Source organism: Drosophila melanogaster, chromosome 2L (assembly GCF_000001215.4).
Source record: "Drosophila melanogaster chromosome 2L".
Taxonomy (NCBI): Eukaryota; Metazoa; Arthropoda; class Insecta; order Diptera; family Drosophilidae; genus Drosophila; species Drosophila melanogaster.
The window spans coordinates 8,285,396-8,311,331 of record NT_033779.5 but is presented as its reverse complement, the minus strand read 5'-3'; the positions used below and the strand labels follow the sequence as shown (position 1 = coordinate 8,311,331).

General features: G+C 42.0%; 7 protein-coding genes, 1 long non-coding RNA gene and 1 other non-coding gene across 14 annotated transcripts in view; 4 read left to right on the top strand and 5 right to left on the bottom strand.

Annotated features, from left to right (window-relative positions):
- The first annotated feature begins 136 nt into the window (after positions 1-136).
- CG7810 (uncharacterized protein) lies at positions 137-1,456 on the top strand. Its single transcript, NM_135362.4, has one exon. It carries the CDS (start codon positions 209-211, stop codon positions 1,301-1,303), a length of 1,095 nt encoding a protein of 364 aa, NP_609206.1. The 5' UTR covers positions 137-208; the 3' UTR covers positions 1,304-1,456.
- Positions 1,371-2,905, bottom strand: Mettl14 (Methyltransferase like 14). Its single transcript, NM_135361.3, has 3 exons — positions 2,723-2,905; positions 2,134-2,650; positions 1,371-2,077 (listed from the first exon to the last, which is right to left on the bottom strand). Exons 1-3 carry the CDS (start codon positions 2,786-2,788, stop codon positions 1,467-1,469), a joined length of 1,194 nt encoding a protein of 397 aa, NP_609205.1. The 5' UTR covers positions 2,789-2,905; the 3' UTR covers positions 1,371-1,466.
- Positions 2,906-3,139: 234 nt separating this feature from the next.
- On the top strand, positions 3,140-4,636 carry Ostgamma (Oligosaccharide transferase gamma subunit). The gene is made up of 4 exons (NM_135360.4): positions 3,140-3,349; positions 3,459-4,185; positions 4,264-4,426; positions 4,492-4,636. The coding sequence occupies exons 1-4, from the start codon at positions 3,263-3,265 to the stop codon at positions 4,505-4,507; spliced, it is 993 nt and encodes a 330-aa protein (NP_609204.2). The 5' UTR covers positions 3,140-3,262; the 3' UTR covers positions 4,508-4,636.
- On the bottom strand, positions 4,591-5,746 carry CG7840 (uncharacterized protein). Its single transcript, NM_135359.3, has one exon. The coding sequence runs from the start codon at positions 5,645-5,647 to the stop codon at positions 4,667-4,669; it is 981 nt and encodes a 326-aa protein (NP_609203.1). The 5' UTR covers positions 5,648-5,746; the 3' UTR covers positions 4,591-4,666.
- Positions 5,747-5,955: 209 nt separating this feature from the next.
- Scgalpha (Sarcoglycan alpha) lies at positions 5,956-7,903 on the bottom strand. Of its 3 annotated transcripts, none has more exons than NM_078786.3 (5): positions 7,232-7,903; positions 6,755-7,159; positions 6,560-6,670; positions 6,345-6,488; positions 5,956-6,280 (listed from the first exon to the last, which is right to left on the bottom strand). In NM_078786.3, the coding sequence occupies exons 1-5, from the start codon at positions 7,789-7,791 to the stop codon at positions 6,169-6,171; spliced, it is 1,332 nt and encodes a 443-aa protein (NP_523510.1). In that variant the 5' UTR covers positions 7,792-7,903; the 3' UTR covers positions 5,956-6,168. The 3 variants fall into 2 exon arrangements, with proteins under 3 accessions (NP_523510.1, NP_001260246.1, NP_001260245.1); NM_001273316.1 differs by lacking the exon at positions 6,560-6,670.
- Positions 7,904-8,346: 443 nt separating this feature from the next.
- On the top strand, positions 8,347-9,987 carry wol (wollknaeuel). The gene is made up of 4 exons (NM_135358.2): positions 8,347-8,574; positions 8,634-8,808; positions 9,000-9,396; positions 9,453-9,987. The coding sequence occupies exons 1-4, from the start codon at positions 8,509-8,511 to the stop codon at positions 9,793-9,795; spliced, it is 981 nt and encodes a 326-aa protein (NP_609202.1). The 5' UTR covers positions 8,347-8,508; the 3' UTR covers positions 9,796-9,987.
- A 265-nt stretch (positions 9,988-10,252) lies between these two features.
- The window catches only part of Btk (Bruton tyrosine kinase), a 42,707-nt gene continuing 27,023 nt past the window's right edge, over positions 10,253-25,936 (top strand). Inside the window, exons 1-2 of one of the 4 annotated variants that reach the window (NM_164804.2) lie at positions 10,253-10,514; positions 12,992-13,261. In NM_164804.2, coding sequence (NP_723369.1) covers positions 13,010-13,261 — 252 coding nt within the window. In that variant the 5' untranslated portion in view covers positions 10,253-10,514; positions 12,992-13,009. Of the gene's footprint in view, positions 10,827-12,991; positions 13,262-14,207; positions 14,892-25,936 lie in introns of those variants that run through there. The other 3 variants (NM_057397.6, NM_001103651.3, NM_001273315.1) reach the window with 3 other exon arrangements.
- lncRNA:CR43752 (long non-coding RNA:CR43752) lies at positions 15,666-16,174 on the bottom strand. The gene has a single exon (NR_073743.1). It is a non-coding gene; the product is annotated as a long non-coding RNA:CR43752 (long non-coding RNA).
- Positions 20,533-20,605, bottom strand: tRNA:Lys-TTT-1-1 (transfer RNA:Lysine-TTT 1-1). Its single transcript has one exon. It is a non-coding gene; the product is annotated as a tRNA-Lys (tRNA).

Genomic DNA, 25,936 nt, shown 5'->3' with positions numbered 1-25,936 from the left:
ATATTTTCATTGTATTATGCATAATACATATTTTCAAAGATCGTAATTTTTTTTTCAGACAGAGAACTTGGTTTATTTTCACAATCGCTAATTTTTTATCGAAAAATTTAATTACTCTGGCAACTCTATGTAAATGACATTGGCTAAGAAAGAAGAAGCATTTGTTTACGTTTCTATTTCACACTTTGTGCAATTTGTGTAAACAATTATGACAACTGGAAGCGATGCTGACGGGGATGGTGACCACCAGGGCAACAATGACATCGTCCCAAATCCAGAACATCCTCCGGAGATAATAGACATCTTCAAATCCTTGGCCGAAAACAATCAAATCGTCTTTAAGTCGCAGCAAATTGATGATCCGGAAATTCCGGTCGAAGAGAAGCAACAAATAGCACGAGATGCCTTCGATAAGAACCGTGAGAACTTTCTCATCCGATTTGGAGGCTTCCTGAATGTAAGACAACTGGGTTCCTTCCAGGAACTGGCTGTCAAGGAACCCATTAAAGCAGATGAAAATCTGGAGGAGATGTGCCTGCTGCTAGAGGATTTTAGGAGGAAACTCAACACTCGTGCGGTATCCATTAAAAACCGAAGATACCATGCCATGCAGCAGCTCCTTGACAAGGGAGAATACTTTAGCGAACACGAGATGATGCAAAGGGCGCCGGATCTCTACCAGGAGCTAGTGGGTCAGTACCTAACGGAGGCGGAAAAGAAGGCTCGGGATAGTTACGATGTTCGGAATACTAGCTTCTCAGGAATACTAATGCATACGTTGGAGAAAAAGCAAAGAGATGAATTACTAGAGGAAACGCAGCAGGAAGGAAAGCAGAGCGTGCAGGTCACAAGTGAATCCAATCCTCAGGCAGACTGTGACGTTCCTGTCGCTTGCCGAAAGCAGTGGGGTGGATTTGAAGATGATGAACCAGTGGCCTGTTCAACGAGTCGAAATGCGGAAGTCCGAGCTCCAATGAATACAACTATGATCTCCACACCGGAGTTCTATAATCCTGGAGAGCGAGAACTACTACGCAATGAGTTCTTGAGTATGATGAAGGAACGCTTTCTTAGTGGCGAAGACAAGGATTTTGATTATAAGGCCGTAGATGATAACACTTTGCTGGATGATCTGAAGCAAATTGAGCAGGATGAAGAAGATGCCTACTTTGAGGATAGCGAGGACGAGGAGGAATTGGAGGAGCATGCTGCGGATGAGAATGCTATATCTAGCGAAGATGACTTGGATATCTACATGAGGCATCTAAGCAATCATCACAGTCTCCAGAATAGTCACGGATAATAAATGAAAGCTGCTGGTCGCTCGGCATCCAAAGAAAACCCTGGAAATCGATAGGATACTCAGCATTCTGCAGCAATAGACTTTAATGTTAATCTTATTCTTAGCCTTAAAAACTTTTGATCTTAGACACTAGAATACACGCAGTTGTTGAGTAAAAATGCTGTTATCTGGGCCTTCCACGACCACGTGGAAAGCCGCGTCCTCTTCCTCTTAAAACTTTGCTATTCGGCGGCGGACTCTTGGGCCTCAGTAGTTCAATCCTACTAGTGCAACCGGTGGCTGGAGCCTCAGCAAAGTAGGTCTGGTATAGCTCGGAGTTGAAGTTCGAGTTCGTCAGTTCCGGACCAACAGTTAGCCAACCTGGTCGAATACTCGAATCTCTGCCGAACAGATGCAAACGCCGTCGACCCAAGCAGAAATGTTCGATGATGTGAAAGATCTCGATGGGCTTCTCGAAGCTGCCAAACTCCTCTTCCTCTGAGATGATTAAATCAATGTCCACGTTGGCATGGATAAAATCGCCATCAGTGGAGCGGCGAACAGTTCCTTTGATTCCCATCAGGCAGTGTTCCTTGGTGCGTTGAAAGACCGCTTTCGGTTCAAGTTGCTTGGAGTGCCCGGGCTTGTTAATGTTGGTCCGTATCCAACATATGTCTTCGCACCTCCGGAATCCCCACTTCTTCAGGCAGTTGCGGCCCATGTCCAAGCCCTCCGAGGATCCGCACCAAAGGAATACAAACGAACGATGAGCAGCTATCTCGCCCACATCCAAATCTAGCAGAATTCAAAGTTATTAGGTTACATTAATGGATGCTTGACTGGGAACTTACTAAGTATATCATCCCAGTTCCAGAAAACCCGCGGTGCCCCACCTACAGTGGCTACAGAAGGTGCTGCCCTGGCATATTCCTCTAGCGGCGGCTCAATCAAAATAACATCAAACTTGGCGCCCAGCGTCTTGACATCTAGCGATTTCAGATCCGCCTTTAAGTACATAGGTGCGGATGCGGTGTCTTGGATGAGTTTGTCCTTCAGTTTGATCAGTTCCCTCAACTTGGGATACTCCTCGAAGCGGTCAGCTAGGCCGACATCACGGATGAAGTTCTGGGGACGCTGACCGGTGTCCACAAAGTGCTGGCAGTAGTCATTGTGCGGATTGGAAGACTGGGTTCCCTTCAGGAAGGTCGAGGAGTCCCTATAGATGATTTCATTGGGGGTTTTCTTGGAGGAAGAGGCGCCACCATCCTCCTCCTCGCGTTGCCCACCGGAATTCAGCTGGCGACTACTGTTAATGTCTTCGGCATTACCCAAAGCCTTTTTCAGATCGTCGACGCTCGACAAGCCCAACTGAGTTAGGAAATACATAAATTATGAGTTAAACTCGACGCCGACTGCTTTTTCCACAGTGTGAATACTTACAGTTTGCGCTAAAAGCAAACGACGCTTGCGGGATCGCTCCTGGGAGCTCTTTAGCACATCGCTCATACTAATATATGCAGTAAAAACGTACTGTACTATATTTTAAATCGCAATTTTAAGAAAACTAAAAATTAAAGACAACAAAATTTGCCGTCTAGTGGCGGCATTCTGATTATTGCGGTATCGATAACACTAGACCCACGCAACAATATAATACTTATTAAACTAATTAAGGGGATAACTTATTTATATGAAAATACATTTTAAAGAATTCAACTAAAACGATTTGCATATTGTTTTACTGACTTATAAAAAGTCAAATTTTAAAAATCTAACTTCGTTTACTTTTTTATATCGATATAAATATTTATTTCTTCCTTGAGGTAAAACCAACCAATGTTGCCATTCACAGTAAACGTGCATAGTTTTCGCTTGCCATTCACAATCAGCTGCATGCGCCGGAAAAAATATTTTTGATTAAACGTTTTTTCTGTGATTTTGCGTTAAAGTAGTGAGATTGTTAATTAAATCGCCTGCAGAATGAGACTGCTGCACAAGACGCTGCTCAGCGGTCTGCTGGTAGTGGCGTTATTCGCTATTTACGCAGCCGCGCAATCAAAATCGAAGGTTTGTTTGTGGCCACGTCACTTTTCGGTGGACATTCTAGCTCCACATCCCAGAAAGCCGGCTAGAGGAATATGCAGCATGTTATTAATGGGTATCTTATGCCTTTCAGACGGGACTCTCGCTGTCGGAAAAAGTACAAAACCTGGTGGACATGAACGCCAAAAAGCCGCTGCTCCGCTTCAATGGACCCAAGTTTCGGGAGTATGTGAAGAGTGCACCACGGAATTACTCGATGATCGTAATGCTCACCGCATTGGCTCCATCGAGACAATGCCAGATCTGTAGGCACGCCCACGACGAGTTCGCCATCGTGGCCAACTCCTACCGCTTCTCCTCGACTTACTCCAACAAACTCTTCTTTGCTATGGTGGATTTCGATGACGGCTCCGAGGTTTTCCAACTTCTGCGCCTGAACACCGCCCCGGTGTTCATGCATTTCCCGGCCAAGGGCAAGCCAAAGGGAGCTGACACCATGGATATCCATCGCGTCGGCTTCGCCGCCGATTCTATTGCGAAATTCGTTGCCGAGCGAACGGACATCACCATTCGCATTTTCCGTCCACCAAACTATTCTGGCACCGTGGCCATGATCACATTGGTGGCCCTGGTGGGAAGTTTTCTTTACATTCGGCGAAATAACTTGGAGTTCTTGTACAACAAGAATCTGTGGGGTGCCATCGCAGTATTCTTCTGCTTCGCCATGATCTCGGGTCAAATGTGGAATCATATCCGTGGACCACCGCTGGTCCACAAGTCGCAAAATGGTGGCGTGGCCTACATCCATGGCTCCTCGCAGGGCCAGCTGGTGGTGGAGACCTATATCGTCATGTTCCTGAGTAAGTCCTGAGTCTTTAGTCTTCACTCTAGTTCTGTTGACCATTTTTGGACTATTTAACTAATAACTTTGATTACAGATGCCATGATTGTGCTGGGCATGATTCTGCTGATTGAATCGGGAACACCAAAGGCTCACAACAAGAACAGGATAATGGCGATGACTGGTTTGGTGCTCCTCACCGTGTTCTTCTCCTTCCTGTTGTCCGTTTTTCGTTCGAAGGCGCAGGGTTATCCCTATAGGTCAGTCATTACTATCCTGCAAGCAATTTATCACATATTTAAGTTGGCTTCTCTTTTCCCCACAGTTTCTTGTTCAAATAGAATCGACTGCAGTCCTGTTCCAGTTCAAGTTCACCCTATATCGTTTTTGTAGTTAAAATCACCAGCGAGCACACATTTTTCGTGCGTGTAAAACGACTTTAATAAATTCCACTACTAAATTATTTGTACAAAAATGCGAAATGTTTCCAGTCTTCGGACTCAGAGCAGGAACGGAATGATAGCACGTCGGTTCTTTGGATATTCCCTGAATGTTTCCTGGTACCACTTGTGGGTTAGCAGAGCATTGATCGTTTGATTGCTGGCCACCCAGAGGAAGATCAATCGCCAAATCCTAACTGGCATGTAGAGATCGGCGATGCAGAAGTACATGACCACCTCGAGGAACATGTGCGGCGACGAAAGCAGATTGAAAAGCCCACCCTTGGGCAGAAGGTGCTTTTCCGTTTTGACACTTCCCGTCCGCGGATCCTTCCGCAGGTTAACTAATATCATGTTACTGGCATACTGCTGCTGCCAGGCGAGAAAGAAGACGCCGAGGTAGAGTATTTGCTGGCTTGTCAGCTTGTCGAGGCTGAACTCCATGGGCTTGGAGCCGCGCACAAAGCCGGAGGTATTGGATAGTAAAGCTATAACGGCTCCAAAGTAGTGCACATAGCCCACGGCATAGTGCGACAGATTGATTTTGCTCTTCTTGGAGAAGATTTGCACAAAATTGGTCTCGTAAAAACGCCGGGTGCACTGCAACGTGAGCATAAATGCGCCCACACAGGCAGTCGTTGAGTCGATCTCCACCTTCCGGTGACTACGTCCGCCGCCCATGATGTCCAGGAATTGGAGTACATATTCGGGCGCCTCCTTTTGCTCCCGAACGGTTGAAACGAGCACATAAAATGCCAGCCAGCTCCAGAACAGGGCAAATGTGTAGAAGTGCTTGAACCAGGACTTCGGAACCTCCAGCCAGGCCACCAAAGGATCCGTTTCACCCTTGAAACTGTGCTTGCCATACCGAAAGGACTGGCGTATGCTATTGGGCAGGTACTTCTCCACGAAAGTCATCAGTCCGCCAAAGAACACGATCGTGGCGATGAAGGTGCCGAACATCATTTGCAGCAGGTTGATTTTGTACCGGTCAAGTAGATTTTCGAGGACCTCAAGGATCCCATTTTCGGGTGGCGCCATTGCGAAATGATTCGGCACTATGCAGCCCGCAAAAACTGTAAAAACTTTCTCCGAAAAACGAAAACTTGCGGAACATTCATTCTAGAGCTGGAAATAAGAACGATTTTACAACCGATACATCGATACGTTGGCTCAAACTGAAATATCGATTTTATGCATAAAAACTGGTTTCAATTGAATTTAAAATTAGGCGCGTAAAGAATTTAGTACTTCCTTTTTATAAAAGAAAAGTGTTTGAATTCGACTTTAGCAGAGATGAGTAGGTCATAAAATAGTTAAAACGAAAGACTTCTAAAATATTATGCTTTATTTGATTGCCTTTATTCTTAAATGGCAAACTAATTGGCTAGTTTCATGCTTGCATATCTATATAAAATGATAATTACGATATGGTTTGTCTAGTTCGGCAGGTGTGAGTATTTATGCAATTGATATAACGCTCCTCCTCGATATTGCTTATTGAAATTGTATGCGCTCGAATCCAACACTCCTCAGCAGTAGAGCACTCGGGGAGATGTTTGTCAAATGTCCACTCCATTTCGACCCAAAGTACCGCCCTTATATGGCGGTGGCTTGGGACGAGCATAAATGCTGGAGTTTCCGCAGTCCAACTGGTAAAAGCTGTTGTTGGGACTACAATAGATAAATAGATATTTGAATATGAGAGTTCTGAATATGAATAGCTAGACAGCTCCACCTCTGAGATCTCATGCTAGTGTTGTCCAGTAGAAAATTGGGATCCTTGAGGCTTTTCAATGTTGTTATGGGCTGATTGGATTTGCTATCCGAACACTGAACCATCTGCACAGTGGATGCCATGGGATAATCCGAATTGGAAGAGCTGTAAGCGATACCAATCATATACAATCACTGCTTTCAATGAGCAAATAGGAAAATAAGAAGTGAAATCACCTCTCAGAACCATCATCCGCACCAGAATCGCTTGACGCGCTTTGCGGCGCACAGGACTCTTCGCAGATGTGGAAAATGTTGGCAAAGAAAAACTCAGAATGCGGATCGTAACTGAAGTAAACGAAAGATAAAAACAATTAAAGAAAATATAAAATGAAGAAATCAATTTCGTAATTTCCCAGTTGGGAAACTCACAACTTCTCGTGCTGGAAACACAAAACAGCTGATAGCATTCCGATTAAAATGGCAAAAATCATGCCCGGAATGGCAAAGGCAAAGGCGAATTCATCGATGTAATTGCGTTCGGGCACATCCTCCCTGGCGATTCCCATCCAGCGATCCTCTTGCCTCTGATTCAGATCATCGGGCATCTGCTGCTCGTTCTGCTTGCCACTGTGGAAGAGGATTTCCGTTGGTGATTCCATGCCCACCATTCGAAAGGCGCACCAGTCCAGTTTGAAGCCAACATTCTCAAAGATTTTCTGCACGGATGTGCGTTTGTAGGTGCAAGATGGCAACTTGTACAGTGGTCTCACTTCCTCCTGGAGTTCCTGCAGCCGCGGTGAGAACTGGGCAAAGCTGCCCACGTGGACAATGACTCTGCAATGAAATATGAAATGAATATAATAAGATAAGAGATTGTTATGGATAACTAAATTATAACTAGATTACCCCTCGCGCTGCTGCGGTCGCAGTGGAAGTCGTCCGCCCATATTCACAGCTGACTCCATGAAGACCACACTCAAGTCCTCCTTGCTATTTGGCCAAAGATCGTTGCGGAATATATTTCGTAGGTTCTCCCTTCTGCCGGGATCCATTAGGTGCACCCAATTCAGATTGTTTATTTTCATCTGCACGACATTGGGTGTGGGAAACTTGTGGGCGACAAACATTGTGACCACAACGCGTCGCGTTTCGTAATTCTGGCGATTAAGGGCGACCACATCCAGACTTAGATCCTTGCCAGCCGACGATGCTGGAGGAGTTCCGTAGAGGAAGCCGGCATGGTATTCATGGCTATACATATATCGCATCCAACTGGGCAAATCGGGATAATTCTTCAGCGAGGGTCTGTAGCGAAATTGCTGGCTGATCACCTGGTGTGTCCAGTTAAAGAGTTGCGGTTCGATTTTGTAGGTGAAGAGTTCTCCAACATTTGCCTGCAACTTTAGACCCTGAACTTCGTTGCAGATTAAAGCTAATACGACCACTATTAAGTTTAAAAACTTCATTTTGTATTTTATGTAGTTTTTTTTTTACGATTCACAAGCACATTTTAATTGACTATAAACAAATTGTTATTCCGCCCAGCGCAGAGGCGATGAAAAATTCCAATGGTGTGTATCTGAATGGGAGAGGACTACGTATATTCTCAGAACTTGTTGTTTTTGAATTTCAAAGAGCGCGCATGCGTGTTTCGATCCTTAAGCAGAGATATTTGTGACTAAGGTCAGTTTTTAATAGTATTTATAGGTTAGAATTGACTAAAATATATAGAGTAACTTATGTTAACATAAAAAAATCAATCAGAAAATGTGTTTTATAAAGTCTTGTACCATGAGTCCTATATCATATCGTAGTTTTTGATTTATTATTTAAAACTACATACTTAACCTATATCTACTTAATATTCGCAAGCATAAGAAAGTTTATAACCATTTTAAATTGCCTTTTGTTATATATTTTATTTTAATTCAAAATCATAGAATTCTTACTGCGATAGACCATTAATCGATATCTGCGGTGACTGTGAATGAGTCACTGTTTTGCGGAGAAGTGTCATCCCTAAATTGAGTTGACAACCCTAATCAGCTGCGGCATTTCGGTCTAAAATTCTTGGAATTAAATACGTGGCTCTGTTTATCTCGCACAAATTGGAGAAGTAATGTCTGCTGGCAGGTAGCAGGCGCACCTGTTCATACAAACTAGTTGCTAAAAAAAGCCCTACAATGTGGACCTGCCTCTGCCAGCTCTGTTTCTATCTACTCTCGACGCTTGCAGTCGCTGCGCTGTCGGTCAGATCTTGAATACATTCGCCTATCTTTCTTATTTTTACTGATAATCCATCGTTTAGATTGCGGCTCTGGTGCTCTACAAGACGAAGCCCTATCCCAACATCAAGCGGCACAAGGATGAGGAGACCTTCCTGGACCCGCACACCATTAAAACAGTGACTTTTCCCAGTCTCGAGGACTCGCCAAGTTTGGAGCTCAGTGTCATCGTACCAGCTTACAATGAGGAGCAGCGCTGTATGTTGCTTATTTGTTTTTGTTTTGGTGAATCACAGTCAACATTTTATCTATGCCCATTTGTGATTGATTGTCTGGCACCCGAATTTATCTACAGAAACTTCATTACACTAACATGTTACTTTAAGTTACTTTCCCCAAAAGCTATTCGATTTTCTTGTTCTCATTTGTGTGTGTTTATACTCGTTTAGTGCCTTCTATGCTGGACGAGTGCTTGGCCTTTCTGGAACAGAAATCTGCTGGCACTCCCAATTTCACATACGAGGTCATCGTGGTCAGTGACGGCAGTCAGGATGCCACCGTATCCGTCGCCTTGGGTTACTCGAAAAAGCACGGAGCAGAAAAGGTACGCGTGCTGGAACTCATCGAAAATCGTGGGAAAGGAGGTGCCGTTCGCATGGGTATGCTAAGTGCACGGGGTCGTAATCTGCTCTTCGCTGATGCGGATGGAGCCACCAAGTTTCCCGACTACGATAAACTGGAGGTGGCCCTCAAGCAATTAGCTCCCGAATGGCGAGACGATGGCATTGCCATTGGATCGAGAGCACATCTGGAGAACGATGCGATTGCAACAAGGAGTTTCTTCAGGTAAGATAAAATCCTACATTTATTAGCTGACCAAATACTGATCTGCGTTGCCACAGAACAATTTTGATGCACGGCTTTCATTTCCTCGTCTGGCTGTTTGCCGTGCGCTCCATTCGCGATACCCAGTGTGGCTTCAAGCTGTTCACCCGAACGACGGCCAGGAAACTCTTCACCAGTCTGCATGTGGAGCGCTGGGCCTTTGATGTTGAGCTGCTGTACCTCGCTGAGAATTTGAAGCTACCAATGTCCGAGGTTGCCGTTCGATGGACGGAGATCGATGGTTCGAAACTGACACCATTTTGGTCGTGGCTGCAAATGGGCAGGGATTTGTTCATGATCTGGGTGCGATATTTGGTGGGCGCCTGGCGGATTGCCTCCATACAGAAGAAGGAAAAGTGATGTGGACTTGGAGGGCATCTCATTCCCAATATTAACTAGCATTTTGTGTCGAACTTACTCCGCTGTCGTGCATTACCAAAACTCTTTTAACTCTAAACTCTATTTTTGTAGGCCTGATAAAGTGTAACGAATTCTAGCTAGTTAAGTACTTAAGTACAGTATTTTTTCAAATAAAAAATAATTGATTTGAATAAAATTGCGCGGCAATGGTTCTAAATTGTTAGTAATCTAAAAAAAGTAACTATACCAAGTCGTCTTCCTTTAGTATATTGCGCTTTAAATATATAAAGTTTCGTCACATTGCTTGTTTAATTTTGGAACGAAGAAATAATTAAAATCACTAGTTATTTTTTTGAAATATTGAAATACGCGGGAAAATAAAATAAAAGGCAGTATGTGTGGTATTTTGTATTCTTCTGGTATTTTAAGAGTAGTTATTTTCATATCGGTGTATCTCCCCACTCGAAGTGCGGTCACACTGCAAAGAAGTTGCGGCGGCGCGTTTAGTTTCGTATTAAATCGTTACTATTTAATTACAGTTAATTAGTGTAAACAAACCAATCAAACATAGATACAGCTGCCACGTGAATAAACGGAAAAGATTCTAGTTAAAGCGTAGGATCGCGAGTGCAACTGCCATGGGCGCCGCTAAGTAAGGAATTCCAGGAATCCTACGTTGCGCCTGTTGCTCCTCTCCCGCTCTCCAAAATTGCGTGCAGGTGTGTGCGGGTGTCTGCTCGTCTGTGTGAGCGTCTCAGCTGTGCCTGCGTTATATATTGTTTATAAAGATTTTTTCGCAGTATGCAAATGCTGAACAAGCCGGTCGGTTGATATTTCGTATTTACTCTCGTCGCCGCGCAAACGAAAGTGTTTTGTTATTGTTGCGTTACCCGTTGCGTCTGCCCCCTCCAATTGGAGAATTGTGATTTGTTAGTGGTGTGCGCTGCTGGTGTTGTTGTTGTACTTGCTGTTATTGTTGTTGCTATGCGGTCGGGTCATTGCTTCAAATTGCTCAATCAACGGCACTTGTGGTAAGCTGGTGAACTGGCACAGTTATCAATTTTATTCCTCCTTTCCGTCCCCTTTTTATCGCTATCGAATTACATACATACTTCTTTTGTTCTTTGTCTTATCAGCATTTATTCAATTGCCCAGCAAGCTGCGCTTGAAACTATTGTATTCTGATAAGAAAGGCGAACTCTGTGCTCGACGCATTCTAATCAGACGCCCTTGCTTTTGCATTTTCTGAATGCATTTCATTTTAAGGCATCGTGCAACGCAAAAAAAAACAAATCAAAGTTAATATAAATAATTATGCTGTGCTGATTTTATTAATCAGCTTATGGCGACTTTAGCTTAAAGTCACAATAGAAACTAATTACACGAAATTTTTTGTTGTTGTAATAATAACAAATAGAAGTACTGCTAAAAAAATATCGTTTACATAGTTGCTTAACTTATTTTAAATTAAAAATCAATCTTTTTGGAATATAAAGTAACTCAAAAATTGATTTCAAATTAGACTGAAATTCTTGCTAAGGTCGCAGATTCTCCAGTCTTCCTCTTCCACTAGAAAAAGCGCGACAATAAACAAAAATTAAATGCAAAGAAGAATACAAACTAAGCGCGACCATTTGCGTGGCGAAATTCAAAGTCAAAAACGAGTTGCCAGGCCACGCCCGCTATATGTATATATACATATATACTATATGTATGTATATTGATGTGCTTATAGCCCAGGTCTTTGGGCCTCTCGCTCCACCAAAAAGATTTATGTACACATTGCGCCTTCTGCCTTTTTGCCATCCTTTTTTTCCTTTCTGTGCCTCGGTCCGTGTTTATTTTATTACTTATGGCCATGCGCGTTGCGCTGAAGATTCTGATTCTCTCGCCCTCTCTTTTTACGCTCCGTTCGCCCATGCCCCCGCACTCCGCTCCTGTTTTTGTAGCGGCTCTGCTTGATTAAAGCGCGTGGGGGGTGGGGGGCGTCAGGAGACGGTGAGGAGGAAGAGTTGATCAGGAGATCCAGCCAATTGTTGTTGTCGCACGAGCATTTGTCGCCTTAGCTTTGTTTCCCTTTTTTGCAGACGCGTCCGTTCATGTTCCTTGATGATCAGAAGCGGATTTGTGAATCAGATAAAGAAAATCATATCGTCAGAGTAAAGAAAACTAAAACTTTTTTTTATTAAACAAACTCTTTTTAAAATCATCCTTAGTAAGATGTTTAAATAAATCAATAACTCAACCATTCCCGAATTCAGAGCACTTCGCTCCTGGAGTCTTCCTGCGTCTTGTTAGCTTTTGTTGAAGTGTGATAATGCCAGAGATCGTGTGGTGGCTGCTCCTCCGCTTGGAGCCACCTTTTCAACGGCCCGTTTGTTTGCGTACACGCTTCTCGTTTTGCGAAATGGAAGTTGTGGGGACAAGGTGGCAAGGAAATGGGGAATATGCCGCTTTGGGGGCTAATCCTTTAATCCGCTGTGCGCGACTTCAAGGTCAGCAAGTGATCTTTACTAGTGTATACCAACCTATATGTATCTCCTGTCTGCTCGGGGGCTAATTAATTGTTCGTTTAATCGTTCGATTTGCTGACCGACTCGTCTGTCCACTGGATTTTCCCTTCCTTGGCTCCACACTTCTCCATTAATAGGCAGTATACAGTATCTGTAAATGAATAACTTTATTTTCATCCACTTTTCGCCATCCCATACTGATTGATGCCAAGCGGAACGCCCACGGCAATTAGTCAACCAGGTAACTCCCAGTGCTCCAATGTTTTGGTGGCCCCATGTTCCACGGTCAATGCCTCGAGGGGCGCTGCAAAAAAGATTCGCACGCCCACGCCCACGCCCCCCAAAATAGATTTATGGCCTTGCCTCTGCAGAGTGTGTTGTAACCAATCTTTTTGGGCGAGCGCTTCTAATTTTAACCCTCTGTTTGCCAATGCGACATCCATTCTGACGTCCCACTAAATGGCCATTAAACTATTTAAAAATCTTTATTTTGCCAATGGGATAAATAAATGTATGATTAAATATTGTCTGTTCATACGTATGCATGGCTATAATCAAAGCACAGACAAAAACCCTTGGGTTAATACAAATATGTCTTATTTCGAAGGGTTAAAAACGTTTTGGCATGCGTGTAAATATTAACATTAACTTTTGGTTAGCTAATATGTTTCTTTGCTTTTCAGACACTTTTTCTTGTCAAGATGATGGGCACTAAGCATCGAAACTCGCATGTCAATGGCAGCATTAAGTCATCATCATCGCTGCGATCGAGCAGCAAATCCTTTCAAGCAAAAATGGATCTGATGTCCGAAAGGCTGTACGATGTCGTGAAAAGTGGATCGATGGTGAAAAGGGCTCAAAACAAGAAGCGTTTCACCCCCGTGAATTACAAACATCGATGGTTTGAGTTGACCAAGCGAACTTTCAGCTACTTCGATGTGGAAAATGTGGAGGTGAGTCATGCAAATTGCTGTACGCATTTCGGCCAACAGGTTTTATTTGGCCAAAACTAATTCAGCCAAAATAATGAATCGACATAATTTAAGCTAAATTAGCGAACACAAAATGAGAATGTAGATAACAGCGAAAAAAACAAAAATATTATGAGAAGCTGCTACGTATTTTTATTCGATTCTGATCGGTAGAATCAATAAATAGAGCTTATCTATTGGTAGATAATATGAAAATAATTCATGGATAATCTGCAAATGGTGTTATACATACTATAGCAATTATACACCATACTATAGCAATTAAGTAATTGCTAACTAATACTTCAAAAGATTCATATCTGTATGCTACATTGTATTTTGTAAAAATAATATGAATACGCTACTCAAAATGCACATCGGAGTTAGTCAGTTCCGGCTGACAATGAAAGATCTCAGGATTCGAAGGACCGGCAACTGGGCCCGCTTTGGAATTGGCCAAAATGGTGAATTGAGGAGGGTCCTTTCATTATGCATGTTCAAGTGGGCGTCTCATCTTGTCGTCGTGGCTACGTCATTTATTGCGTCGCTATTACGGCACCTAACGGGCTCGCAAAATTTTCACCATCCGGCGCCCGGGAAACTCAGCTTACTCTGCTCCGGCGACCGGCTGCATTCGTTTCAAAACAAATGTGGTTTTCGGAGGAAAAAAGTCTCCAGTGCGCTCGGCTTGGAACGTATATGTACCACCGTTCAATCCAGTCTCCGGCTGGAAAGTAAGCACTGTGGGGGTTGGAAAATACACACACAAAAGCAGCTGTTAGCCGGCACAATGTGTGTGGAAACCCACCCTCGACAGTCCTTGGGTGTAGACTACGGTGTCGTCCTATCCCGTTATGCCGTTCCAATTGGAAGCGGAGTTTCCCTTGAGTTTCCCTCTGAATATCCTGGATGAAGTTCAGTAACCGTGGCAGGAGTTTCTATCCTGGCCTCGTCGCGTGTGGACGTTCGTTAGATTTTCGCATTTAATATTTTATTAAGCCCAAAGACTGTGTTTTAGTTGCTTAAAAAAAATATATCTGATTTGCATGACATTTACGAATAAACACAAGTGTGCGTTAAAGTTTCGAGTAACGTGTTTATTTGCAATACTTTTCAAATTACAAACATTTTTCTAATGCGCCGGCCGCTACCCTTGAAAATTCGGTTGGTTTTCAGCGGTGAAGTGAAACCACCCTTATTTACCCTCTTACTAACTGTATTTAAACAAACTTCTATCTCTACTAAATCATATAAATGATTCGAAAAGTGCAGTGCATCCTACAAAGATAGCCGAAAATAGGAAAACACCCAAATAAAACATTTAAATCGCAAATCCTTTCCATGGCGTCGTTGGAAAATTTTTTGCGAATCTAACCGAAAAAAAAGAGAGAAGAAAACGCCCCACCCAAGGCAAAAGTTTTTCAAGTGTATCCAAGCGGCCTTTGTGTGCGTGCGTGGTGCGTTTGTGTGTGTGCGTGAGTCCTAGTGTTGTTGTCGCTGTTGTTGTTGCTTTTGCTACTTTTGCCGCACCCCGAATTTCGAATTTCGTGTGCCTGTGCCTAAAATTAAAAGGATTATCCTGACGCCCAAAAGGACGCATATTTAGTCGTAGGTAAGCATTGAACTGAAAGGGAGAAATGCCCACGGGAGTTACTAGTTTTATGTGCCAAGTTTGAATATCGTAATTGAATTAGATGGGGTTTTCCTTGTAGGGAATACGCCTAAAATTATGCAATAAATATATACATTTTATGCCTGATTGAAATTTATGGAAATTGAAAAAAAAAGTTGATTACATTATATAAACACAACACGAAGAAAAACTTCTCTGATAAAACATCATTACTTCATTAAAATCAAATGATAGATATATCATTTTAAGTATTTTCCATCTACTTGAACGTCAAAGGGACCTTCCTAAGCTCCTTTCAAATTTCAGGAGACACTGTCGGTTGTCAATCACTCCTGTCACTCGATCCCATCATTTTCCTATACATTTCGCTGGTTTTCCTTTGGCACTTTTCTTTTGTCCCTATTTTAAGGGCTGCTGCGGAGTTCGGGGGTTCGATGAACTCGTGTAGAAAATATGTGCAATTAATTGATTGATTCGCGGTGGCTTCTTTGTGTGAGCTCCCACCCACCCCATTTCAACTAAAGTCGAGTATGAATCCAGCTGCCTGGCACTCTTCAGTCTGTCCGTCTTCCTGCCTGGTTGTAATCCAATGTCCGAGCCTGTCATGTTTATTGGGGTCAGACCCTTTGGACGCAGGGCGGGCTGATTAATGGCTAGCCAGCAACAAGCTGAGCCGAACAACTCATCCGAGTAGCCAACCAGTCATTGCACCTATACACTAGCAAAAAACCGAGCAAGTAAGTTATTTGTTTTAAAGTGGATCAATATCTAAGTCAAAAAGGCAAATCTGTAAATGATTTCATTTTCATCACACAAATCCCTGAGCTTTAGTTTTAGATCACTTTCTTGCTACTTTCGTTGTTTGTTTAATGTTCAATTCATTGCTTAATTAAAAAGTAATGTACTAGAATTTTTGTTTGTATTTTTCCTGATTGGTGGGTATTGCACTCCCGCCTGGTCTTCATCATCATCAGCAGCACCTTCATTGTCGTAGTTGTGTCATTAACCTGTCATAAAAATCGCAGCTTGGGCCAGGTCCCAGTTACAGTCGCAGTCCCACGAGTGAAGAGTTGGGCAGGCTGGATACGGGGGGTCTGGTGGTCTGGGGGCTGTAGAGCCTAACCATCCTCTATGGCTCACCGCCGTGGTATGCTAATTGAAGCTGGACTTTTTGTTTGCCAACACTTTGCAGTTCTCTACACTCGCCGCTCCATGGCAATGCGTTCGTTCTGCTCTCAAATACATTTCGCACAGATTAAGGCTGTAAATAACAATTTTCCAAAGGAGGCGGGTCGCCACGCAATCCGCGTTAAATGGGGAAATGTGCTTGGGGGCGAAGTGTGAATAACGAATGTGGGAATGCACTTTCCATCAGAGATGTCAAGAAAATTAGAAGCAAGCTAAGCAATAATATAGTTAACAAACTAGCAATATATAAATCATATGACAACGGAGTTATTAAAAACAAACCTTACAATGATATGTTCCATTTAACACTTTTTATCTGAACTTAAAGACATTTTTCCTGGCTACCAATGGCTGGATGTATTTATAGCATCGAAAGATGAAAGATATAATGTGCATATAATATACCCTTTCCCCATATCTATTTTAGAGCCCATGGCCACTGCCCTTTGGCTAATGGAGGTGCCATGTGGCATATGGTTGTTGGGCTGGAGTTCCTTGCCACCTTGGCTCGTAAATGGAAATGCTGTAAATGTAAATGCTTTCACCATTATTGATGTTTGCCTGTGAGAATGTGCGAGGACTAATCCTCCTGTCCGGTAGCCGGCAACGCAGCGAAAAACATTTTTTTTTACGACTTTTCGGGGAGTTTTTATCTTTTTACGGCCTGCACTCAAAAGTATCTTTTGCAGTATGAGAACGCGGCCTAGAGCTGCTGATCAATCTACCACAATTGTGAGCCATGCCCAATTAGACGTTCAAATTTATCACTTTACGGGCGGGCAACTTTTTTTTTTTTGTTTTTTTTTTTTCATATTCTACCCCGTTTTTTAAGCCGCTTCGGTGAAAGAAAAATATGTGTCTGTCGTTGGGGATTATTACTCATCGCATGCATTTTAAAATTCTTCACGAATTGACACCTTTGGGAGGCCAGCGCCGAATGGCTTAAAGCTGATTTCGTAGAATTACAAAACCCGCATCGCTCGTCTTCCCCCTTCTCTGGCTTCACCCCCTCCACCATCTCTACCAATGCTGACAAATTAGCGAGCGAAGCTGAATATTTTTAAATATGTTGGGTGGTCCCGTTTCCAATCGCCGTCTTTATGCCTTTATAAATCTTCGCGCTGCATTTTATTTAACACGAAATTGGCGCCAAAGCCAAAATGTTTCTGATAAGCCACGTCTTCCGTTGGCTTGGGGTTGGGGGGTTTGCAACTTGACTCTGACATATGTTAGCCTTCATTTCAGATCCGAAAATGATCGGATGGCATGACTCCTGGTTGCTCCTGGACCTTGGAACACAACCTGACTGCTCTTGCGGTTGCCAGTTGCAGTGGCACATGACCGCAGGCTAAATGACCGAGAAGTTTAAGCCTGATTACAGTTACTTGTTTAAGGATGCTACCGCTTGATGTGCAGGGTATATAAGGATAACAACTCTTTTTATAACCTTGAACGTAATGTGATATTTACTCAAGTTTTTGTACAAGCAATCAATTTAGGAGGGTATTAAAAATTCTTGGAAACAATAATCTCAAATTTGATTCCCTCTTTCCAAGTGACAGCCCGACATATGCTGACTAATTACAAGCACTTCTCGAACCATTTACATATGCACATATGCTCAATACATTTCAATTGTGCAGAGACCAAGCCCTTTTCGTAAGCACTTGTAACAATTATGAATCACAATCGAAAAGGTAACACTCACTCCAGCTACGGCGGACTCGGATTCGGATTCGAACTGGAACTCGAACCGAGCATGATGGTAATAAAATTATAAGGAAAACCTGTTGGACAATTGGTGGTCGGTTGGTACATGGTTTGCCTATTAACGGATTTAAGACCGCGAGATGATGATTCATTCGATGAATGGTGGAGTTTTTTTTTTTTTTGGTGTTATCCGTCGTGTCTTGAATGCCAAATGAAGGTTTTGCAGCGTCTAATGAGTTGTAAATCCCAGAAGGAAGAGCCAGCAGCGGACCTAGGAATATATGTATATATATTTCATACCTTTGTGCCTGGGACTCCAGACGTCGCATTGTCTGTTGAAGCTTAAGCTTTTCATGCTTCATTATGCTGCCTTGAATGAATCTCTCCTATTCGTCCTCCGGTGGCTGCCTTTGTTTTCCTTCGCCCACGAGCTGACATTGAGTTATTACATCCAGACAGGGCAGACAACCAAGTTGGCCGTAAACATAAAGCCCAGTTCCAATCAGTTTGCTCCCACAGCAAGTGGGCCTAAGCCTAAATACCTTTTACGCCTTATTATCGGCCAGAGACAATAAACCATCGTTTAATTGGAATTAAGTTCGAAAATAAACGCCTTTCTATGGAAAAACTAAAAGTCTTAAGCGTTTTTATTGGCATTATCGCTTTAGCTATTTCCGCTGTTAATTTAAAGCTCACGAGCCATCGAATCAAATATCAAAAATAAGAAAAAACACCGCAGACCCCGAAAAAAACAAACCGATCCCCAATAATTAGAAATCAAAGCCGGTTTCATCCAAATGTGTGAGCATGTGTGGGACAGTGCGGTTCGTTATCATAAATACTAAATAAGCTGGAAAATAATAAAATAAATAAGTTAAGCTTAGACAAGTTTTATAGTTGTTTCAATGAATTAAGTCAAGATATTAATTATGCAGTTTTTTTTTGTATTCTAAACCAAGTTGCGTACATTTTCGAAACGCACTGTATCTGAAAATGATTCCGAAAACTTGTCTACTTTCGTATTCAATAGTGTTATCATGAGAGATGGTCTGAATGGCCAGACGCAGACCGCAAACGCGACTCCGGTCGCCGAGTTCCAGATTGTCGAGAGCTCGCTCGTAACTTCCCCCATTTCCCCTCCTTTGTGGTTGTTGATGATTGATCTTATCGCGGCCCGCTCGCCCCGTGAGTCATCATAAAAAACACATATTTCTCTTCTTCAGCAGCCGCAGCAGCATCATCTGTAGCCGCCTCAGCAGCGATCGCCATAAGTTGTTAGCTGTTTTGTACTTTATGGCCTTTTTGGCGGCGAAATAGGGGCGGTGGATCGCAATACGGAGAGGGGGATGGGGTTAGGGGGGCAAGGATGGGTTAGCTTCATAACTCAATGTGGGTTGTCGTTTCGGTTCTGTTTAAGCTGCGTGTGATACTTACTTTCCTCCGGTTTTTTTTTTTTTTTTTGGCCCACACAAAGGCCGTTGCTAGAGTACTATGGAACGAAACGTAAACTCGGACAGTAAAAAAAAAATATGCTCTCGGACATGTGGGAAAAAATGTAATTACAGCGAATGTTCAAAATTACTTTTTCAACTCGGTGAACATTTACGACTCGGCATAAATCATTAACACAAGGAGCTTACGTTTTCAATAGCTTTGTGCCATTTTGGCAAAGTAGGAAAGCTATTAAATGTACTTATTAACTTACTTTCAACACAAAAATCGATTGCTATCTTAGGCAATTAGGATTGTAACAAACAAAAATATACAAATTTGTTTTCTTACTTTTGTTGCAATTGAAATTAGCCATCTTTACCACTGTTCATCAAGCCATTCTTATTAAATGCGTAACTGTAAAATCATGCTAGCAATTGTCCAAACAACAACAAAATGGGCAACAAAATATTCACACACCGCCTGAAAAATGTCCAAAATGATAAATGACTTTCGCCGTTTTGCCGCTTTTGACTCCAACTAATTTCCGCTTCCAGTGCAATTTCGCCAAATCCAAATTCCCTCGAATTTGTCGTGTAAAAGATCCCGATATGAAAATGCAGCCGGCAACTTAACACTTTTTTTTGTACCGACTTTTACCGACTGCAGCAGCATAGGATCACATGCAGGCATGTCCAGTGATTCAATCTGCTTGGAATCCACCCCATTTCCGGTTTCCATTACAGTTTCCCAGACAGCTCTTTCACCCGCCATTGCGGAGTGGTCAACCGTCGTGGCTCTTTCTTTTTCCATTTTTAGTTTTGGGAGGCGTTTCGCAGTCATCGGTCAGGAATTGGCGCAGACACTGCGTTTCTGTCAGAAGGAGGAGGATTGCAGAGTTTCGACCCAGACAAATTGCCCCGGCGGCCGTTGCTTGTGTTCACTGCTCCAGTATGCGGTTGCGCCAGTCCAAGCTACAGTGTTACCCAGATAAAAGGACCTTTATGGCAAAACGTAGCCAAACAACTTTGGTCTTGTTGACTCTTACTCAGTGCATTTATTATTGGGAGTTCTTTCTTTCACCATTTGTATCTTTAATTATTCGTTTTATCGAAGCTTCACGTTAAATCAAAGCTTAACGCCCTCTTCCTGGCCTAATTATGTTGTTGCACATGCACATTTTTATGAATGAATCACAGCCTCCAGCTCTTTCCCACACGAATGAAAAATATTTATAAAAATGAATTAGTCTGCGCTGAAAAAAGTTAAAAAGTGGAAAAAAATGATGTTTCGCCCGAGCAGGGACTTGAACCCTGGACCCTTGGATTAAAAGTCCAATGCTCTACCGACTGAGCTACCCGGGCAGATGGCAACAGGCTCGCGAAAAATGCAATAAGAGCAAAGCTTGCCAAAATCAAGAGAACAATTCTGGCGCTCTGCCATTCTGTACTCTCTCTTTAAGTTGTTTGTTCTATCATTAATTGTAAAAAGTATTACTTTTCTCTACATGTATTATATTTAAAACTTATTTAAATACTTTAGTATGTCCTTTATAAAGCAGGAATTTGATCATTACTTTATTTCGTTTCTATTTAAAGAATTGATGTTTTTACACTTGTATGCATATGCATAATTGCACTGCTGTATTTTTAGAAAAATTCAAACAAGCGAATATTATAACCGAATAAAAATCTAATTACCTGCATCGAAATTCCGGCATTGCTTAATCAGTAATATTATTCTAGGATTTTATGAAAAGCCTAGACCATGAAATTTTTAAATGAGCTCCGCTCAAAATTGAATTCGAAAATTAATCCGATTTCATATTGATATCCCAATTAGAGTTCCCATTCAGGACAGATGGAAAAGCAAATGAAATGCAGTGAACGACCTCCTCAACGATTCGCCGATGTCTGTGAATGGGATGCGGCTGGAGAAATGCATTTATCAAAACATAAAAATAAACACGAATTGCTTCGAAAATAGACAAAGGGCGCAGCGACCAAATGTTGGCCTCAAAAATAACGAAAAGAAGGAATTTGTATGTGCATATATACATATATATTTAAACAGCTAACCAAGCAGAGGAAAATGCTTGAGAATGTCCGTGCGTAGGGGTATACATACATATTTATGTACATACATGTGTACACTTTCCACTTTGGCTTTTCCTTCGCTTTCCACAGCTGTCAATGAAATACCCTTTCCTCTTGCGTGTAATTGCTTGATATTTGGGTAGATTTCGAGGGATAGGAATTTTTGGAATTGGGGGTTCTCCACGCTGACCTTATGACTGACAATTTCCTTAGCACATTTATCTTTTTGGATCCCCTGCTATCGCACTTTGTTCCCCACACTCACTTTTCAATTATTCCTCTTTTCCTTTGTCTCCGCGGCAGACAAGTTTTCCATATGTGTGTTTGCTTAATACGTTTTAAGCGCTTTTTAAGCGTTCAAGTCACGATTTTCATATTTATAGAGTTTGTCGGGGAAAAGCGGTGGAAAGCGGGGGGGGGGGATCGCTGATTGATCAGCTGTATGTATGTATATGTGGATGTGCAAGCTCTTCTTGATGCCTATCTGCATTCGATTTTTCTTCTCCACTCTGTCGTTGTATTCTTTGCTTTTCTATAAATTTAATTATTAGGGTTGCCCGAAGACAACTTTGAACTTTGTCTTATCGTTAATTACATCGCCGACGCTTTTTCGTTTTTCCCAAGATTTCCATGGTTATTTCTTTCATTCTGCGACCCAATGATGGATCACTCCCATGTGCTGGGGAATTCCAGCGAAATGGCATTTCATGCTTTGGTGACTCTTCTCAGGACGTTTTAAGTTCACTAAAGTTTAACAAAACATCTAAAAAATAAAAGTAATTCACAAACACAATAATTTATTAGTGAAATTGTTCAAAGATAAGATATTAATACTCATTGTTCAAAATATATATATTATGATATGATATCATTCTGATATGATATGATACACATGTAATTATAAATATTGCATATTAAACCAAATATTGTTTTAACTCCCACTCTTTTAAATACCATACCATATTTTCCACAATACTTAATCTGCATAGATATAATTTTCAATGTGATGTACGGCTTGAGTTTAATGCAAATTTAGCGATAAAACCACGCAGAGGAAGTAAAGTTTTTCTGTTGACAGGAAGAGGCGAAGACAGCCGACATAGATGAACATGGAATGATTTAGCACAAATTACCCACACTAAAATTAATTACTTCGTCTTGACCAGAAAAGAACAATACAGAACATCCGAGTCAACCAACCATGTCCTTTTGATGGCTGGGAACGAGCACCGAAAGACCAGCGAAAACAACTAAAACTATGGCATAGGAAAATTTTCGTTTTCATTGGAAAAATGCATAAATTTTCCACGAAACTGGGGAATGAGATGCAAGGCAAGGAAACAACTTGGCTGTCTTTGTTTACATACTTCTTTTAACTGAAATTTATCGCCCGTCGCCGCTCCTACGCGTGAAATTGTAATAATTACGGAAAAAAAACCGACTAGGTTGGGGAAATTGAAAAACCATTACGCCGAGGCATTTTGTATGCCCGGTTTTCTCTTTATTACAGTTATAATTTATCTGAGGCGATTTTTCAATCGCACTCCACATGCGGTCAGTTTAAGAAGCGCTCCTTCCCAGTTGCAATCAATCATGGGAATTGTCAGGGGGTTCCCCCACTCTATAAAAAATATATATATATATACATGTAGTTTCCCTCGATCAATCGAAGGGAACATGTGTGTACACAGTACATATCTTGCCCGATTCGTTACGCGGCTCAAAGTCGAAACGAAATGGCATTTTAACATGCCACATGAGGCAGTTGGGTTTTCATTAATCAACATTGTAAAGGTTCCACTCTTCAACCTCGAGGATGCACTTGAGTGGGCGATTTAGATACAGAGTGGGAGGGCATACATTCAACTCTGTCCAACTGTCCAGTGGAGTGCATCTGGCATTTTAATCGGGGTTATATCATTCTAAATTTAAGAGCACTTCTAGTCGACATCGTGGGAATATCAATTTTGGGTAGTGTTTCTACCATAGATATAAATTAACTTCATTTGCAATAGGTTTTATTTTATAAAACGAGCTTGAATATCATTGCGAGTTTATTAAAATCTGCAGTATAATTCTATTGGATGTGTATATATATTAGCTTCTTATTTTAATTACATTTTCCACTTATACTCAACTCACCTCATTCTTCAATTATCGTTTCAGTTTCCACGCTCTCTCTTTCTGCTAACCCACTCCACTTTGACCCTCGGCAATGGCAATTTTCACTTAATCGTTTTTCTTTATGCTGCTGGTGCTCAATTTTCCGGGACTTTGTTGCGTTTTCCTTCGGCGGCTCCCCTATTTTTCATTATATTTCGTATTTTCTCCTAGTTTCTTTTATGTTTTGTTTTTTTTTTTGCTTACCTGAGTTGCATTTTGCTTTGACAGCTCTCTCAATTATGCACAGGTGATTGCCGTGCCATTAGGACGCTCTTTTCCCAACCCTCCCCGTTTTTCCCTTTAACAATAGAATTAAATAAGGATGCATAGTGGTGCCTTTACAGGTGCGTTTCGTGTTTCAACCTGTTGTCCTTTTTGGCATATTGTGTTACATTTGGTGGTCCCTCGACGGCATTTTATTCACTTGCTTCCGGAAATTCCTTTGGCATTTTCAGAGTGAAGTAAATTATGCAAGAAAAATGCGTTTTTAACAAGCAGAGAATAATTAAATATAATATTCTAATGTATTAAAGAATAAGCCCAAAGGGAGTGGGTTCCTCACTCTGTTTTTTAAACCAACTTTCGACGACGTAAACCAGGTTCAGACATAAACCATTCCATTTCCATATTCATTCTGTGTTTTTATGACGCTATTTTTTTGGCTTGAGGCAATTTCTGAAATGTTCGAGAGCCAAACTGCATTTTGGTTAATCAATTTGATTAATGTTGCCCTAATTGACTTTCACTTGGCGGAGTTTCATTTTGTCCGGGCCTTTCCATTTCGTTAAACGAGGGTATATTATTTGTTGCTGTTGTTTTAACCAGAAGTATTTGGCCAACCTGTTTTACAGGGTATTCCGCTTTATTTTTCGTTTTTAGCTAAAGGAAATTTCCATACGGGTTTGAAAGATCTCAATTTAATTGCCGGCAATTTTTAGCTCGTTTTCACTCGGAATCAGTAGCAGCTGCATCTACATTTCGCTTATTGATGCCACATGTCGGAACACATGCTCAACATTTGCGCAACCTTTGGCAACAGCTCCAGATACAGACACAGATACAGATACATTTGTATCTGCAAGTGCATTGACCTTTTCATCAAAGGGAAGCATCTCAAAGTCGGAACTTTGTTCGCTGATATCAAAGCAGAAAGCATAACTAGCAGTTATGTAGTAGTTCTACTTTTCATTTCTACATCCATTTCGGTTCAGTTCAGCTCAACTCAGTTCAGTTAGTTGGCTATTCACGAGAAAGTGGCACGACATGCTCCTCCTGCTCCTTCTGCAACTCCCCTACTCCTCCGCCTTCACCATTTCCAACCAAGCTAACTTGGCGTGTTCAGGAAGCATCGTCTGGCCAACTATACTGAAACTGGGTTGAATTGGGCTGACAGACGCCGGATGTCATCTAGCTGTCGGACTATTTTCCTATTTTTTCCCCCCACCCCATCATTTCTGCTTCTTGCTCCTATTGATGATGGTACCATGCCTCGCCCACTCCATTTACGTAGGATTTTTCACGGAATTCACGGAAAGTTCTTTTTGGTTTCTAAGGAAACGGGGCATGAACTGCGTTAGCTAATAAGGCATTCTTGGTTGCAGATTGCAATATTACTTATATAGATAACATTTACAGATTAAAGTAAGAATGAGGTATCTCTAGCGCTCCAGAAATTAAGTTATATTATTATTTCTGCTATTTAATTCAAGATAAAAGGTAAAAGTGCAAAACATGTTTAGAGATTTCTCAAATCTATATATTACTACTTCATTGAAACCCAACTTTGGTAACGATACGTTCGTGTACAACCCCTTAACTACTAACTGCAATATAACCAATTTTTCTAAAAAATTCCCTGCTATCCATATCATTTCCGTACGCTGACAGGCCCAATAAACCAAGTTAACTGGATGCCGAAAAATGTGCGCCATTTAAGCTCGTTTCGCTCCTTTTTTTCGGCATCGTCCTGGCATTCCACTTGACGGCACTTGAGCAACGTCGTCAACATCCTTCTTCTTTTTTTTTTGTTTTTTTGTGCGCAAGGGGTAATTTTTGCACGTGTGCCGCCACTTGACGGCAACTTTGGTGGGGGAGAGGGAAGGGGCAAAGTCCCAGCCAAGACGGTGCAACAATTGGGGAAGACCTTAAAGCGCTGCCAGCTCAATTAAGTCAACGTAATTGGCCTAATTGACTCCGACGGCCAACAAAGGCTTGCCTTCTAAGACGTACATAACTTTCGGGGCGTCGTAAGGTGGAACACACAGGCAGTTTGGAGAGTGAAATCTTTGAGGACCGGCTGATAAGCACGTTGTTGGCTGTCGGGTTAGCTTTTGGCCCCTACTTATCGCAGCAACCCAGAAATAAAAAATCTATCCAAACACAAAGTGAGGCAAGCAACGGCAGACGCAACATAAAAACCTCATCAACAACAGCGTT